At 33.6% G+C, this 18,851-nt stretch overlaps 3 protein-coding genes across 3 annotated transcripts; all 3 read right to left on the bottom strand.

Annotated features, from left to right (window-relative positions):
- LOC125808053 (pathogenesis-related genes transcriptional activator PTI6) lies at positions 1-1,499 on the bottom strand. Its single transcript, XM_049487833.1, has one exon. It carries the CDS (start codon positions 972-974, stop codon positions 240-242), a length of 735 nt encoding a protein of 244 aa, XP_049343790.1. The 5' UTR covers positions 975-1,499; the 3' UTR covers positions 1-239.
- Positions 1,500-5,120: 3,621 nt separating this feature from the next.
- Positions 5,121-9,624, bottom strand: LOC125808054 (ubiquitin-conjugating enzyme E2-17 kDa). Its single transcript, XM_049487834.1, has 5 exons — positions 9,458-9,624; positions 9,147-9,247; positions 8,124-8,251; positions 6,993-7,097; positions 5,121-5,603 (listed from the first exon to the last, which is right to left on the bottom strand). The coding sequence occupies exons 2-5, from the start codon at positions 9,214-9,216 to the stop codon at positions 5,460-5,462; spliced, it is 447 nt and encodes a 148-aa protein (XP_049343791.1). The 5' UTR covers positions 9,217-9,247; positions 9,458-9,624; the 3' UTR covers positions 5,121-5,459.
- A 774-nt stretch (positions 9,625-10,398) lies between these two features.
- On the bottom strand, positions 10,399-13,324 carry LOC125808051 (probable inactive receptor kinase At5g58300). Its single transcript, XM_049487832.1, has 2 exons — positions 11,916-13,324; positions 10,399-11,309 (listed from the first exon to the last, which is right to left on the bottom strand). Exons 1-2 carry the CDS (start codon positions 13,276-13,278, stop codon positions 10,711-10,713), a joined length of 1,962 nt encoding a protein of 653 aa, XP_049343789.1. The 5' UTR covers positions 13,279-13,324; the 3' UTR covers positions 10,399-10,710.
- Positions 13,325-18,851: the final 5,527 nt, after the last annotated feature.

Raw genomic sequence — 18,851 nt, forward strand, 5'->3', positions numbered from 1 at the left:
CCCCTTCACTCTCCTTATCTTCATCGTTAATTAACTCAATTTCACCATACAAAATTTTTCATATTACAATGTTCACCCACAATTAACAGAAAAATAAAAACAAAAATCTCTCACAAAGTCTTCGTATGAATAGAGACTGCTAATCACTATATATATATTCCCGCCAAAAATACCACGTTACCAGTCAACTAACCAGTGTGAACCCATTTGCAAAAATAGACGAAATAGCCCCTCGTACACTATCGAGCTTCAAGGGCAAAATCGTCAAAGTCAAACTCGCCGAATTCTTCGCCGTAGTATTTCTCCGTCATAGCAAAATCCGGCAGCCGGAAAAGTGAATCAACGTCGAAACCAAAAGCGTCCACTTCGCAGAACCCTAGATTATCAAACGGCGCAAAATCATCGTTACAGAGGACTGAGGTGGGTGACAAAGCGACGTCGTTTTCGCTTTTATCTCCACCGTCGGCAACAGACTCCGTTACCGTTACCGTTACCTCCGCCGTTGTTGACACCGGAAAATTGGTAACGGCGTCAGGACCTTTGAGCTTAACTGCAGCTTTATCGTAAACGATTGCTGCTTCTTCTGGGGTATCATAAGTTCCCAACCACACCCGTTTTCCACGGTTCGGGTCCCGAATCTCTGCTGCCCAACGACCCCACGGCCTTTGACGAACGCCTCTAAACTTTTTCCGACTAGTGACGTCAGAATCCGGCGAAACCGATCTTCGTTTTCGGTCGCCGATCGACTTGGATGACGGCATGAGGTTGATCTCCGTCACGTGCCTCTTCACTCTCCGAACAGTATTCCGGCCTTCATCGTCGGAAGAATCTGTAGCATCGGCATCTGTAAGTATAATCCTCACAACTCTCTGTAACTCTGAATTGGATTTTTCACTGTGCTCAGAAAAAACATGCTTGTTTGTAGTTACTATGTGTTGAGTGAATTTAATCAACGGAACTGAATTTTCCGTCATGGTATACCAAAAACTTAAAATTACAGTTCGATTTAAAAGATCGGAAAGCAAACAGAGCACCAAAAAACATTAAGAAAACATCATCATAAGTTCATCTTTTTGCTCAAAAAAGAGTACTAGAACAATCAACAACTGGTTGAAGTGAGTGAATAGTGACCAATATTATTGTATAAAAAGTTAGTGTGGAAAAAGTTGCAGTTATACAAATGATTTGAGAAACAAGTTGATGAGTGGAAAAAGAAAAAGAGATTAATTTCTTTGTTGTTTTTGGCGGGAAACAAACTCCAACTCTCGATCTTCTACATAAAATTAGTGGACTAAAGCCAAAAAGAGCTAAGAAAAGAGAGGAAGTATAAACAGAGAAGGTAGGAGTTTTACTCTCCACTCAAGATATATAGTGCATGGGACAGTAATATACAGCTCTGAAAGGCCACATATACCACGCAGACGAAACAGGTTGGGGCCCCAATTTGGATCCGATTCCACACTGGGACATATACAATGTGAAGCACAACAAAATTTAAATTTGGATGTAATAAATATAAGAGAAAAGACATAAAGTGACGCCTGAAGTTATTTTGAATTTTCAAAAAGACATCTCAATTATGCGGGCGTTCTATTACCCTTCTAAACAATTCCGAAGATATATTATTATATCATTTTTCGATCAATTTCAGATTTTAAATGATAAGTATTATCACACACCAATCATTGTGTGACACGTGTTAATTTAATTTGAAATATAATACTTTTTTTCATTTTAAGTTTTTCTTTATTTCTTTCTCTTACTTTTTGACTTATTTTAATTTTAATTTCATTTTAAATTCTACTTCATCTTCCATCTCTACTTTCAAGCTAGGCCCTCCCTCTATTTTTTTTCTTTCTTTCTTCTTCTTCACCTCTCACCCTCACCTCATCTCACCCCCACGTCAAGTTGAGCCCATCCATTTTCTTTCTTTTTTCTTCTTCTTCTTCTTCGGTCAAATTCCTTTCTTTTCAAAATTATACTATTTTTTAGACTTTGTTGAGTTATAAATAACAAGACTAATTATTTTTATAAGAAAAATCAAAATTTTGAAGGTATCATCAATTAATTTATCTCATTTTCATATAACTTCAAAACTAGCAATGATAATTTTGAAAGAATCAGGATTTTCCGAAAATTGAAAAGGTTTGATTGAAATTTGGATAAAAAAACTAAATAATACCTACTAATCATCTTGAAATCTAATGGGTTTATCAAATTGTTCGAAATGTAATAAAATATTTAGATATAATTTTAAAATTGAAGAGAGTTAAACTAATAGTAGTAAAAAAGGGTGGTAGAGTTATGGTAAAAAGTGATATTGAAAGTGAGAAGTTACAATGAAGATGACAATGAATTTTTGAAGAAGAAGGAAGAAAGAAAAAGACAAAAATAATGAGAAAAAGTTAAAATAATAAGAAAAACAAGAAAATATATTTTATAGCAAAATACTTGTAAAAATATAATTATATTTGTTTTTTTAGTTTGTTCACGCTCTTTAAGAGAGTGCATACACTCTTCATGCCAGATGGACAAAAAATGATGTAATAATATCAGTTCAAGATTGTTTAGGTGGGTAATAGGACGCTTGCATAGTTTAAGTATTTTTAAAAAATTCGAGACAACTTCAAGTGTCACTTTATGTCTTTTCTCTAAATATAATTTTAAAGTATACTATACATATATGCTTTTGTTTTATGTTTTTATCTATTACCATGTCAACCTTCCTTCCGTGGATGTCAATAAGCACTCTTTACCTTCCATCTTGAGGAAGTATATATGTTTTGAGTCATTAAAAAAAGTAAAAGCTATGAAAGTTTCAGAGATGAGTAAAAAAAAATACGCCTTGTCTATCAATTTGAGTCTTTAAGTTGAAAGAGGTTAAAGGGTTCTATTCCACATAGCCATGAATTTTGAAATTTTTTAATAGTTCAGTTAGTTAACTATTTGATTTTTCATGTTAGGTTATTTGAATATGATATGTTTTATAGATAACTTCAATATTTTTAAGAGAAAGTTTGCAACTAGCAGAGAAGTGTAGTGGAAGTGGACTAAAACGCATAGTGTTCCACCAAATGGGTATAGGATCTTCTTGGTCTTAATATATGTGACAAGTTTTATTAATTTGTCTAAAAAAGGATGTCATTTTTCGTATATTTAAAAAATAACTTAACTCGACTTTAAAATTCTCATTTATGTTTATTGAGATAATTTATCATAGTCACATAATATTTAAGTCTTATTTCAAACGGTACATAATTTTTTATGTTTTTGTTATGTGTCCAATCAAATAGCGTTACATAAATTTAAAACATTTAAAACGGAAGAAGTAAAAAATTTAGTTTTATACTTTACTAAAAACAAGAGGGGATCTTCTTTACAGCTGGTGATTTTAGACATGTCAAACAGCCCCAGCCCCACACCCGGCATCCCCGACTTTCTTTTCTTTGTATTTATTTATACATAGCAGAAAGTCTCTGGTCTTGCATTTTGCTTTTTACCTAACTTTGCACAATTTTCTCTTGATTTTGGAATACGAAATTGCAAGGAAGCCTCCATTGGTTCTCAACGATTTCTTTGAGGTTCTATAATGAGTTAACTCCTTTTAAATAGTGGGAAAAGCCTCAAATATGTTATTGAATTTTGAGAAAAGATTCATCTATGTTATCATTAAAAGTTTGATTCATTTTTAAAAGTTCAACTTATCTATGTCATTTTCATTTGATAAAATACCCATTCGTGTCATTATTTGTTAATTGAAAATAGTTCTAGTTTTGCAAAACCATTTTTCACATGTGATCAATTATGATTCAACCACGTCATTAATTAAATCATCTTTTTAAAAGGGAAAAGACTTAAAATATGTCATCGAACTTTGAGAAAAAATTCATTCATACCACTAGTTAAAAAATTGGCTCATCTATGTCATTTCAGTTAACAAATAATGACATGAATGAGTCTTTTCTCAAACGGAAATGACATAAATGAACCAAGCTTTTAACGGATGACATAAATTAACCTTTTCTTCAAAGTTCGATGACATATTTGAGTCTTTTCCCTTCCATAATTATAATGAAGGCTTCATATCAGTCCACAAAAGTATTAGAGATATTAGGAGGAAACTATTGCGAAGTTGACGCACCTTGTCTTCAACTGCAAATCCACGAGAAAGTTAAAAAGAAGCTATTCTCTTTAGGCAACAGTTTTTTACCTAGCATATAATACATATGAAAATTTTAACTGTGTGTTTCACACAATTGACACGAGTTAAACTAAGTATCAAATGTCTTTCATCACGAAAAACGATCCAAGATATCGAAACGTTTAACCTGAATAAGAAGCAAAAAGAAGAAGGCCTGATAGTATTGCCCGTGAATCTAATCTATAGGCTGAAAAGACTTGTTTGCTTGTAAACCAAGTGATAATCATTTGCACAAATAGTTTTCTTTATTAACCCACTCTTGCACAATCAGCCTACCCCTTCTAATTCCAACTCAATTATACTAACAGACAAATTTCACCTCAAAATAATGCAACTCTAACATGTGGAGCTTCCTAATTGCACCACCATACTTTTGACCCCTTCTCGAGAGTGATCCACACACAAGCTAAACTTTTACACAGAGAACAAACTACTCTTCCGAAAATAACTACTATTGGACACCAACCGCATATTTACAATTGGTTTATTGACACACTGCTTATCGTGTGCTTACCTCTTCACGAAATTGAGGGGATGCGTTAAGAAAGTTAGCACAATAACTTCATAAGTAAACGATTCCCAAGGTTCAGATAATGACCTCAGTGTGCAATAGAGTCAGTCGCCCTTACGTCCTGCAGACGGTGGTTCCCACTTTTCTAGAATCATCTGCTCAATCCATCACATTAATTAGCCTCACCCGAATCAGCACCTCTTGCAGGCTGCAGCTGTCCTAAAACGACATGACCAAAAGCCTTGAATCCAGAGTCCCCGATATCTCCACACACATGAAGGAAACAGTCAAGTTTTGAAGATCAAAATACAAGGGAGAACTTATCTCATGGAAGAGGGCAGCGAGCCATCGTTAGCTACCTACACAGATTTTCAAAAACCTGTTTTGCACAACTTATAACATAACAGATCACAGGAAAATGGTCTCATACAGAGAATAGTTGCTGTTTAATCATTGGAATTTTTGCCACTCAAAAGATAGCACCCATACAAGAAACTTAGGAAGGAGCAAAAGTAAAATTACATTTCAGGTTCTCCCCTCACAAAATTCAACAAATAGATATTCACATATTGAAAGATCTCGGTCTTGACAACCTTGACATGATCGGAGTCTACATAAACTGATTTCCTTACCAACATTTTGTTCTTTCATCCAAAGCACAATGAAGACATTGCATTTAGGAGTGAAAGCAAAATGAAGTAGTTGAAATTAAAAGTGTCTCAGACACACCCGAGGACAATCTTGCCGTTATCCCATCGCATATTTTTGAGTCCAGCTACGAGCAGTGGTCTCGTATTTGGCCCTGTCAGTCTTGTACATATGAGCAATTTCTGGTACAAGTGGATCATCTGGGTTTGGATCTGTCAATAGAGAACAGATGGATAACAGGACCTAAAACATAAAATAGCAGCGTGAGACAAAATCCAAAAGACAATTGAAAAATAAGACATATACACCACAGAATCTCTTCCCTCGCCCTTTTTCCAGAAGGTTTAGTGGCGACTTGGTACATAAACTGATTCTCATCACATTTTGGATAGTTTAATAGAAACATGCAAACAAGAGGACACCAAGCAAAACAAAGAACAAAAAATAGAAGAATCGAATTAGTTGATTATATGAGAGTTGTAGGAATACGATTTCTGGAGCAAAAAGAGCAATCTAAAGTAGCAGGTATTGCTCAAAAGATTTTACTGCAGTAACAGCTCAATATTACCACTAAATTATCTTTCACATAAATAAATCATCTGCATCAACATCAACTAGAGGGAAAAGGGAAGACAGAAAGAGACAAAATGTGCCATAAGTAGTTCACCTAATTTCTACCAAAGATTTAGCAGAAGCAAGTGAGAAGGTCTAGTCATTACATCAGACAATAATAAAGTAAGTACTTATATAATAGGAGCCTAAATGTCAAAAGATATCACACTTGACTTTATTTATTAAAGAAATGAGCATGATACTTCCCCTAACTTTCCTTTCTTTTATTCTAAATGGAATCATACTTGCTAAGGTGCTGCTTGACATCTGACAGTTGGAGAAAAGGAAAATAACAAATATGTTATTTAAGGCAAGCATGTTTTGAAGGGCATAGTATGATAGATATCTCTTTATTAATAAATATCTTTTTGACTTCTGTTACTTTTTTCTGGACTACTTTTCCTTGAGTCGAGGGTCAAAACCACCTCTCTACCTCTGAGGTAGAACTAAGGTCTGCATATACTCTACTCTACCCTCCCCAAATCCCACACAGATTATAATGGGTATGTTGTTGTATAGTTACTGTTTTAAGTTGAAACAAGTCATGATAATGTTTAGTTACTGTTCTTTCCTCTTCTACTCTATCCTTCCTTCTGATTGGCATTATTGCTCGCATTCTCTCTTCAAATACAAACATGCCAGTCTAAACCACCCTATTTCCAGAGCACTATCACATTAGTAAAGCCACAGTATAACTTGCCAATCACAGCTCTCACATTCATTTATATTGACATAAAGCTTTTTTTACTAAATATACTCCCAGGTCAGATTGTTTGGCCTACTGAGCCATGATTCCAATGCCTCAAAGTCCTTAATTATAAAGAGAGAGGAGATCAAAACTCAACAAGTCTGGACAACATTACATAACAAAAGTCGACCATCTCCACCAAATCATCCGCCATCATCATCATTTTGTTAAATCTAGACTCTGGCTAGGACTCACCTTCATCAAGAAATCTAAGACCAGAAAAAAATATAGCAACATTTAATCGGGACACAAACAAAGACCAATATACAAACCTTAGATATGGTCAAAGCCGGACTCCATTGCTCTTTAAGGATATCCAAACATATACTTCCATTGCTATTGATGTTAGGGTGGAAAACCTTAGTTCTAAATGCAACCTGAAACAAATAAACAATAAAAAGATCAGCCTTGTCTCATCACCACAAAACCAGTCAACAACTATTAATCAAACACATTCTCAGAATTGGCAGAGAAGAACTCATTCTGCAAATTTCAAACAGTGCCTGAAACAAACAAAATTCTTAGAACCTACAGAACCACCATGAAGGTAAAACTAATCTAGCAGCAAACAAACGCCAGCCATCTTCTACATTATGTTGTGCGGACTCTGTGGTGTAAAAGACTAGCATACTTATAGGCATGACAAAACAAAATGGATAAAAAGATTTAATGCCCATGATGATTCAGCTATAATCTTGAACAGCACCCTGAAGTACCAGCTCACTTTAGCACCAGAACATAAGAGAGCAGAGAAAAGATAAACTTCTCAACAAAAAACTTCAAATGTCATTTCAAGTAGTGGGGAAAGATCATAAGGAAGTTACAAGCAGTAGTAACTAGTACCCAAGACTTCCCTGAAATTTTCCAAAGGGATATGAAACTATCTGTCAATTTTGAGTGTATTCCACCATGTAAGTCTGTGGTCTTATCTCTGTGGTATGTAAATCAAAAAACCACGCTGACAAACAAATGTCAGCATTTTTAATGCTAGCGCTCTGTCTGACCCTTCAACACAGTGGCACATCACCAGCCTTGCCTTAGATTTCTTCTCGTTCAATGCTGTCTTTCAGCGCTGATGGAAGCATGCCAATGTGATCTTTACATTCTACTATAAATAAAAACCAGAGATGGCGAAGTAGGCAGTAATTTGAACTTTAATATCATTCAATTCTATATGGACACAGATAAGCAGGTGAGGTATCATTCATGAAAGTTCCTGCTGATTTCAAGAAAAGACGAAAATTATTCTTAGAAACCTATATGCACATATTTGTGATGCATTCAGTTGATTCCTTTGTATTTGGTTAAATTTATGCAAACTGATACTCTCTAGCTTATAACAATAAAGAATGTAAAGGAACAGACACAGATCTGGACAAGGATGCTGTAGAGCATAGGCATACCTTTGGAGGCTTGAAAGGATAATCAGGAGGGAAATGGATTGAGACCAAAAATACACCTCCTGCATAAGGGCTATCTGTAGGCCCCATGATTGTTGCTTGCCAATGGAACATATCCTCAGCCACTGGACCTGTATTTTACAAAATATGCTATTTAATATCGACATAACAGCCATGTGATTAAAGTACCCACTTTAACAAATGTATAATCACACTCAGCACTTAAATCTAAGAGAAAAAACAATTCCTCATCAGACAAATGACAAAATATGCATTAGGAGAAGTACAACAAAGAATGATACAGAAATTTGATAGACAATTATAAGTAACATTCACAATCTTCAGAGAGCCATATATTGAATGTTAAATTCTCAGAAGTGAGAAAGAGAAACCAATATAAAGATGCAATACAACCAGGGTTGTACACAAGCTGGTCGGACACCACTATCATATAACAAAAGTAAAACTCAAAAAATAAAATAAAAAGAGAACCAAATCTGCATTCAGCTGCTGTTAACTCGTAACGGATCAACCTACTAATGATACCAATAATGTTTTTTCCATAACACTAGTGTCCAAGCTTGCTAACAGACACTTTGAGTACACCAATGATACCAGCTACCTTCAACTAGTATATGTATCTTATGACCTTATCCACCAAAGCATAGGCAAATGGGAACGATTCACCTAGTTCACCTCTACTGAGATTTGAATCTTGGATGCTAACATATTTACTCTAACTCAGCTCTTGGACAAGTAGACTACCACCGGGGGCTAATGCCACTAATTTTTACAGAAACAGACATTTAAATCATGCAATTCTGCTAGTACAGAAACCAAAAATAGGTTCAGCAAACTACTAAATCAGACTTGTTCTAAACTAGCAGCATTAGTAAAACAAAAACTGCAGAAAACATCAGAAATTCAACCACGCTGACCTAATTATTGGTCTTCAGCTAACAAACCTAGCACATAAGCTCAGCAACCAGAAGTGGAAGGCAAAAATAGGAAGTACAGCAGACATACCAGCGCTGCATGAGGTGGGAGGATCCTTCTGCAAATCCTTAAGCTCCTTCAATATGCGCTTCGATGCCATAATTCAGCCCGTATACCTTCAAATCCAAGTCCTAGCAATTATTATTACAATTTTTTCATCAAAATCCGCAGATCTCCATATTCAAGTAAAGTAGAAAACAGTTACACACACAAATTAAGGTCACAGAATTACAAAACTGAAGCTTATAATAACTCAAACAGATAAAACTACGAGATCTAATGGATTGTTCATGCGGAAAATCCTAGATATTCTTAATTAACAATAATATGCAGAAAAATACCTGAATTAAGAGGAGGAAGATGTGGAAGACAATTGAATGGAGATTTGCAGAGCTCGGATTAGGTTTTGAGCCAATCCTATGGAAGAAATAGAAAACAACATTCACTCTGTTACCATTTATACAACACACTCATTTTTAGTCCATTCCAAAAAAATGAGATATTTAACTATTTAATTTTAAAATATCTACTCCATTTTATAGCTGAATAAATATTTATAATTTATAAATTTTAAAAAATATTCAAACAATCTGCTATTTTATAAGTAAATAAATATTATTTCTATGTATATAAATTGGAATGGAGAAAATAAATACTATTTCTACATTACGTATACGAAATGCTATTCGTAACCATATTTTATAGTGGGGCCCAGAAGCAAGGCTGTAGAATAGTCTTCTGAAGTCATAATGTGCACATAGCTTGTGGAATTGGCACTAGGTAACCACTTTTAGGACCAATATTTGAATTTTAGCCAATGTTTATAAATTATTTAATGTTTCGCCATTAATTAAAAAGCGGGAAAAAAATATTGCCTCTAATTTTTCCAGTGTTGTTAAGTTTTACGATTCGAGCTTTATGATTATCAACTTTTAGTGTTAGTGTTATGAAGTTCGATTTTATAGTTTAAACTTCAGAAATATGAAGTTCGAATTTTGTAGTTCAAATTCTATGTTTGTGATGTGAAGTTCAATTGTTGTGGTTCCAACTTTGTCACGCAAACAACAAGAAGAAAAAAAAGGAGACGCCAATGCATACTATAACTACTTTCTATTTGCCTAGTTGCATAATTAGTGATAGAAATGTGTAACATATTGTATTTACAAATAAAAACACATGGCAGTATAAATAAACGATTTCACTATCCAATACTCACTGGAATTTATAAAAAAATTGGTGTTTGAATGCCATAAAAATGATTTCACACCAAAATCCAAACACACAGCAAATGAATTGCTTCGACATGTTGCATAAATCAGATGTTAATAAGTGCAGTGCAGATTGAATCTTACAACAAATGACAAGAGTTCTTAAACGAAAAGAAAAAGGAAGATGATTAACTTGTCTACTATATCTCCTAAGGAAAACAAATCCACACTTTCCTAGATACACTTGTCAATATGATTGAATCAGAAAATTTAGGGAAAGAAAACATGTATGTTGTTGCACTGGGTAATCGAATCGAATGAATTTCACAGGACTTACAAATTGTAAGTCAGAAATCCAAGGAATATGCACATTTGAATCATAGAATCTATTCTCTTTCTGAAGAATGCCTGTTTTCGGAGTTAGATTGCCTGACGTCTTCAATCATTCTAACAACTTCCTCCATGTTGGGTCGCATATCCGGGACCTTTACAACACATGACATAGCAATTTGCAGCATTTGTACCATCTCTTCTTCAATGTTTTGAAATCTCATCAAATCAACGTCAAAAACCTCTGACGTCCATTCCTCCCTGACAACTGATTGGACCCACCTAGGAAGGTCAACCATATCATCACGCCCTGGTGATTGCATAGGCTGCTTACCAGTAAGCATCTCGAGTAGTAAGACACCGAAGCTGTAGACATCTGATTTATGACTATGCTTTCGGCTTTCTATCACCTCAGGAGCACGGTACCCTGGATATCGAGATGGGGCTGCAGGGAAGTTCATTATAGGGGCTAAACCAAAATCTGAGATGCAAGCTTCCATATCTTGCTTGAGTAGGACGTTTGAGGACTTTATATTTCCATGAGTAAATTTTGGACCACCCATTGAATGGATGTGGGCAATCCCCTTTGCTGCTGCAAGAGATATTTTAACTCTCGACTCCCAGTCCAATGGAGTCCTTCCCGGAGTCCTGTTTCCTAAATGATAGTGGGGTTTGATAGGGTTAGAGAACAGAAATATCAGCAGTACTTAACGTCATTGGCAGTATACTTAACATTGATAAGTTTATGCAGGTTAGTGAATGAAGATGAATTCACTTCTGGTGTAGTCTTCCAGGATAGATAATAGGTATATCATACATGAAATTTTTCAGCACTAGCAGCTTTCCAGTTAGAAAAACAGCAAGATAGTGCGAGTGATAAACTACCAGTGATAAGAAAAAGAAAGCCAGCAAGTGTCAATATGTTGCTACAGAAACAATAGATACAGAATAACATAAGAGCTGTTTATACTCATATAATAGACCTATAAAGATCAAACTGATGCATATATTCTAAAGAAGACTTTTTCTTCTCTAACTTTACAACAAGCTACAAGAAAGAATGTTTCTTTTCACACCAGTTCACAAGTTTAAAAGTTCAAACTCACATTGTTTAGATTCGTTTAGGACAATACTTGAGCGCATTTTGTATTGTGTTAGAAGCTTACTATCAGGCATTCAATCACAAAAAGCGAATCAAGTTACTCCACCAAACGCTAGAAATAGAAAAAGGAAATGACGATAAGAGCATATGATGCCTTACCATGCAAGAGCATTGACAAGTTGCCCATTGAGAAATAACCATACACCAGTAACTTCTCATCCTTGGAGTAATAATAAGCACGTAAAGGAACCACATTTGGATGCTGTCCAACTCTACCAATAATTTCCATCTGCTGTTCAAAGTCCTTCTTCCCCACAATGACTTCTTTTAGTCTTTTAACCACCACTGTTGATGACTCCTCCAAAATAGCCTTATAAGCAGTTCCAAAACTCCCCTTTCCTAGCACTTCAGCTGAGGCCCTCAATAGGTCCTCGAGATCGAAATTGTAAGAGCTGCCTTCAAAGAAAACAAGCTTATTTTTGTCAGGTTCTTGCACCCCACTACCGAACTCTTCCCTCGGTTTTTCACTCCTTCCTCCACCCGGAGATTTCCCTTTCCGCACACCTCTGCCATCACCGCTTTTTCTTTTCAGGCAGCACAAAACCAGGATCACAACTAGCAGCAAGACCAGCACAACCCCTCCAGCAGCAATAGCGAGAATAACTCCTAGTTTGAGTTTCTTTTTTGAACTTTTTTCTTGAGTGTTTGGGGAGGGTGCAGGTGGGGAAGGGGAAGGAGGGGATGGTGGTAGAACAGGTGAACAAGGATTTAAGGGTAGTCCACACAAGAGTGAGTTCCCCATAAAGGAGGAATTTGGAAACTTCTGGAGGGATAATGGAATAGAACCATTAAGATTGTTGTGGCTTATATTAATATGTTTTAGCCTTGGAAGAGTAATATTGGGTATGGGTCCAGAAAGCAAGTTATTCTGGAGGCTTAAACCTGTTAGCTGAGACAAATTCTGAATTGTTTCAGGTATCTTTCCAGTGAAGAAATTATGAGATAGGTCCAAAACATTCAGTTTATTTGAAAGAGAAGAAGGAATAGGTCCAGATAAGTTATTTTGCTGTAAGAACAGGAATTGGAGAGAAGGAAGTGAAGTGATAGCGGAAGGAAGGTTTCCACTGAGACGATTAGATCGAAGGCTTATAATCCTTAAGCTATCCATCTTCCCAAAAGTATTTTTTGGAAGTGAACCAATGAGTCCAACTCCTGGAAGTCGTACTTCCACCACATGGGCTCCATCATTACTACAAGTAACGCCTACCCAAGATGAGCAGATAGGAGTGGCAGGATCCCAGTTGATCTTCCAGCCATGTGGGACTGCTGCCGCAAAGTCAAGAAGGGCTTGTTTGTCTGAGTTTAGATCACCACGGCACAGCGAAAGAAGAGTTGCTACAACAAAAAGAGAATGTAGCAGTTGATTGGTGTAGTAGATTCTCATGAGGAAACCTTCAACAGATAGAAAGCCACTATGCTGCCAGTATTGTGGTCGTCCTGGAATAACACAGTAGATGAACATTTTGAGAGCCAAACAAACACCAAAGGTGAGAGAGGAAGGATAAAAAAAGACATTTTGACATAGCAAGCACTATGCAGTCAAAGTTATAAGAATATCCTCAAGAAATATGTTTGGAATCTGCACTAAATTTTCATGAACTAAAACTGGATAACTTTTTATGGATTCCAATTAACAATTATTATGTGTCCAACTAATGTTTCTCTTTGCACATACGTTCCAAAAGCACTTAGCAATGAACTAGAATTATACAATTTCTTATGAATGCCAAATAGTAATTGTTCTACATTTTACTAATTTTTCACCATCTGCAGAAGAAGATTAATAAAACTAATCCTGTTCTCATGGAACCATAAAAAGAAGAATAAAAAAAGAAAAAAACAAACAGTCAGTCTAATAACATAGTATGATGAAAGCTCTGCTGACTTGATTAAAAATCTTATCCACCATACTAACAACTTATAATTACTTCAAAAGCTATTCAATCTCATAGATACTGATGCCAAGAAATAAACAAAATGCAAAAGAGATGCTGGAAACAAAAACCAGAAACCTTGCCATATCACTTTCTAAGCCAAAAATAACGAAAACCTTAACAAGGAAGTGGGTGAAAATGTTACAGATGGATGAATGATTACACCAAAATAAAATAAAAAGATGCTAAGAGATACCAAACCATGTACAATATTAAACAGCTCAAAACAGAGGAATTAGCGAGACTAGAAAAAAATATAGTAGAAGAAGAAACATTTAACAGAAAAAACTTTGGTTCACAAATATTCCATTCTCAATTTCATGAACAAAAGAGTCTTTGAAGTAGAAGAGCAAGAGCTAATACATACAAATAAGCCTTCTGAGGATGGATAAACTTAACCTTGCCTCCTTTCGGTTCAAAAAAAGAAAACCATTCTGGTTGGCATTATGAGCCACCCTCGGTTTTGGTAAAAACTCTAACTGAAGAAGAAGCCTTCCGGGATGGGAACTCTTTTTTTTTGGTGTTACGTGTGAGAAGAGGTGTTAGGCCTTATGTCACCCTCTTTTGTAATTATATTATTAATAAACAAGAGATGTTTTGAGAAAAAAAAAATACATACAAATAGCTAGCACTTAAGTAGTCTAACATGATAGTATCTAATAAGCAACGGGAAGGAAAATAACCACTCCATCAAGTCAACCCAGGACTAGACTAACCCATTTAATCACAAGTTTTTCAATCCTCATGTCATGATAATTCTTATTCAAGGTTGGAGCTTGAAACAGTTGATGAAGAAGAACTACATCAAAAAATCTACCAGATCATGGAATTTTAATTATTATTTTGGGGGTTGGGGGTTACCTATTACCACATTCATAATTCTTCTTCAAGTAAATGTCAAAGAGAGTTGGTTAATTAAGACTATTGAACAACCCCAACTCATATGAGGTCCCAGTAATAGGGAATCCTAAGCTTCCTTTACACAAATATAATCCAATGATAGTTCATAATGACTAACAACATTTTCAATTTCTCAATTCATTATACTTCCACATTATCAAAGAAGCAAACACTGAAGACTAAACAACATACAGAACCTAACATGGTCTTGCTACTTAATAGTTCACCGCCGGAGCCAGGGGTGCAAGCTGGAAAATCATACCATATATACAAGTTCAAAAAAAAAAAGAAATAGAAAAAAATCATACATAGTTTATCATTATATTTCTTTCTTTATTTTTCAATTGAAAATCCTAGCTCCGCCGCTACTTAATACTCCTCCCTCCAATGAGTCTAATTTTCTGCATGAATTCATCACGGATTTCCTAATTAATTTCTAAAAATCAAATTTAAAGCTACAAAAAAAAAATACTATCAGAAAACCTTCAAAAATCATATTTCAAAATAAATAAAATTGACTGTTCAATCTAACAATGCCAAACAAATAGGAAACAAATAAGCAAACAGATCTGCCACCAAAATTAGCAGAAAACACAAAAGAAATCATGCTAAACAAATACAAAATTATAAATTTCAACAAACAATATGAAATCGCAGTGTAATTACCTATAAAATAGAGAAAGCACTTGAAGTTCTAGGAGTAATACTGAGGTTCTGAGGTGAAATTAACAGTAAACATGAACATCAAATCGAATTCATCGAGTTGCAGTAACCACATTTTGCGCAGAATAAGACCCGACCCGACCCGTTTAGCTTGAGCTGAAGTAGTAAGAGATTTGGATCTGTGTTAATGGAGAAGAAGAAGGAGTGTTTAGTGCCAAGTACAAAGTGAAGAGTGAGAGGTGGAGAAATGGTAAAAGGAATTTCAGCTTTTTTGTAATGAATCTGTTTTTTTTTCTTCTATTAACAGCTAACTGAATATACATCGTATTTATTTTATCTATTTTTTTTATGTTGCTGAGATAATAAGAGAATAATTGACTCTACTAAAATAAAATATTAGAGTATAATACTTAGCAAAGTGAACGTCTTTTTTTTAAAAAAAAATATTAAGATATATTACGATATTTTTAATGGTTTTTTTTAGTGAATTGTTGAAGCTATCAAAAGAATATAATATGTTTGAATATAAAATCCAGACGTACGAGTAATTTTATAATTTTTCAAGATATTTGATGAAATTGAAACAGTATAAAGATGTCACAAATCTTAAATTAAATTTAACTATAAAATATAATGCGGACGTTAAGCTCTAGCTCTTTCTCTTATTAATTTGTTTGTTGTGTTTAAGTAATAATTTTAATATATAGTACTATTAAGAAATTAATTTTGTAGTCTTCTTTTGAATAATAAACATATCTTTAATGTTAACACAATGCTGGGGCGGCTTAACAACTTTGAAAAAAAACACAATTGTCTTATGCCCGAAAATTTGAGGGGCCTCATTTTTTTAAAAAAATAATAAGTTATAAATATTTATTTTTAAAAAAAATATAGAGTATTGCTTATAGAAAATAAAATATTTTCATAAAAATGCAAAGAAGTAATAGAAGTTCGACAAATTATGAATACTATGTCTCAAGAAAAATTAAATAATTAGCTATAATAAACTTCATAAAAAATATATATTTGAATTTAAGGCCTCCATTCGGATTTGACTTAAGGCCACCGCTTTATTAGAGCTGCCTTGACACAATGTAATCCATATATAATTCACATATTATATAACGATTTGATCCATTTGAATTACCAAAACCAAAGCTACCTGAAAAGTAATACACAAATTAAATAAATAAATATTATTATTAATAATAGTAATAATAAAAAATAAAATAAAATAATGTACTGTGAAGTGAAGTTTGCACTTGTGAATGACAGTTGGATCACAGGAAGGATAGGTTGGCAATTACTACTCCTTTTAGAGGTGAAGGTGGATGGTTGAAGACTATTTGGTTGGTGTATATTTAATGTACATGCATAAAAGTTATTCTTGCTCAATAATTACACAACAATGAAAATAATATATCTCATGTAATTTCATAATCAAAAGTTTAATAAAATATATATAATCGTAGTCCGTTAATTTTTCTTCGCGTATATGAGATAGAAAAATTATATCTAATAGATTCTCAACTCAAAAGAAAAGAAGATGATTTTTTTTTTGGAAACAATGCATCTATAAATAAATCATATAATATACGAATTTGGATTTAATCTATCGTAATACAAACACAGAAAGAAAAAAAAAACATTTCATTTTGACCCAATATGCTTGTAATTTGGTTAATACTTATAAGGATTCTCTAGACAAACTAAACTCTTTTTGCTAGTCATGCTTGAAGAAACAAAGTGCCCAAAAAGAATAAGAAAAAGAACAGGTCAATAAGAAAGATACAAAAAGTATAAAGGAAAAAATGAAGCACATGGTCCCCAATAAAGCATATGAAACTGACATGATGTATTAATTAAGTTAAGAGAAGGGTTTAATATAGGAAGAATCAATTTTGTAGCCTTTACAAATTTGTTTCAGTTGTCTTTTTTTATAAGAGATTTTCATGGTCACGCATAAGAAATTTTTATTTTTACACATAAAACGTCTAAAGAGGTTATTTTTATTGTTCAATTGATATAAGTGGCCAGACAAGATTATTTGCTTGTTAATATCAGAGTAATTTTGTGGAAGTGTACTAAGGGCAACTGTAAAATTGATGAATTGATTGTTAACAATTTGGGTATCTTGTCCTACTCAATGACTATCATATTATCGTAATTTTGGTACTCCGTAATTTTTTATGATAAATTTAAATTTAAACGGAATATATGTTATTATTTGGAATAAGGTTTGTGCTATTAGTAGGGGTATAAAATAGACATGTTTCAATTTATTTTAATCTTTCCTATTCAGCCTATCTATAATTTGAATTGATATATAAACCTAAATTAATCATTGTACGACTAAACAATCTAGCCATAGCCATAGCCACATTAACACTCTGGAGAATCCAATTCCTGATAAATTTAAAAAGGTTGGACAAGACCATTTCCAACTCATCTCTATTTTACTCTTACACTCTCTATTTCACTTTTTTAATAATTTATTATTATTTATATTACTTTCTAATTAACTTATTATTTTACATATAATGTCATTAATTAAATATCTAATATTCATAAAAAAATTTAAACGTAATATAATATTTTAAAAAATATATTATTTAAATACAAGATAACAATATAATACATATTATAATGACTATATTTATTATACTGCACAACATGATAATTGAGGATGAACGAAATCCTAATGCACCAATTCAAGATGTCGTAGAGGCTCCAACTCCAACGACAGAAATGGTAGTAGATGAAAATCTCCGATTTGAACAATTTTTAGCTAGACATAAAAAAATTAAGAACAAAAATGCTCATTTTGAACTCCATAATGCATTAATAAAGCATTTATGGGAGCAACATAATAATTTTGTAAATTGAGTATATGTAATTGTATTTCACTTTTATTTGAATTTGTCTATTAATTTATATATTATATTATATTTTCTTACAATTTATGTTATTTAAAAATTTAGAATAAAATATAATTTTATATTAAATAAAATATTTTAAAAAATAATTTTTTCTATCTCATGAAAATTATATAAAGTAATTATTTGGGAGAAGGAAATAAAGGATTTATATTATGAAATAAGAAAATAAGAATGAAATAGCAATAATAATATAATATTGAGGAGAGAGAAACATATTTTTTTAGAGAGTAAAATAGAGAATTGGGTTGAAATTGATTGTCTGAAAAAAAAAAAAACTCTATATTTGGAGAGTAAAATAGAGTATAGGGTTGGAGATGCCCTCAGATACAAAACAAAATTTCTGAGAGTTGATAAGCAAAGAAGAAAATTCTGTATTTCGGTATGAAATCTCAACTTCACAAGCAAGTAAGAGTTCACCACTCGATCGAAGCAACTAAGAGATGCAAAGGGCAACCGGCGAGATATAAGACAAATAAAACAGGTATTGCAGCAATAAGGCTAGTCATTTGAACATAAGGGTTCGTACTAATTTTAAGGACTTCACCTCATCAGCCTTACAAATCAGTAATCAGTCTGGAGAGGATCACACACAGCACAGC

Source organism: Solanum verrucosum, unplaced genomic scaffold (assembly GCF_900185275.1).
Source record: "Solanum verrucosum unplaced genomic scaffold, falcon-dt-bn FXZP01000183.1, whole genome shotgun sequence".
Lineage (NCBI taxonomy): Eukaryota > Viridiplantae > Streptophyta > Magnoliopsida > Solanales > Solanaceae > Solanum > Solanum verrucosum.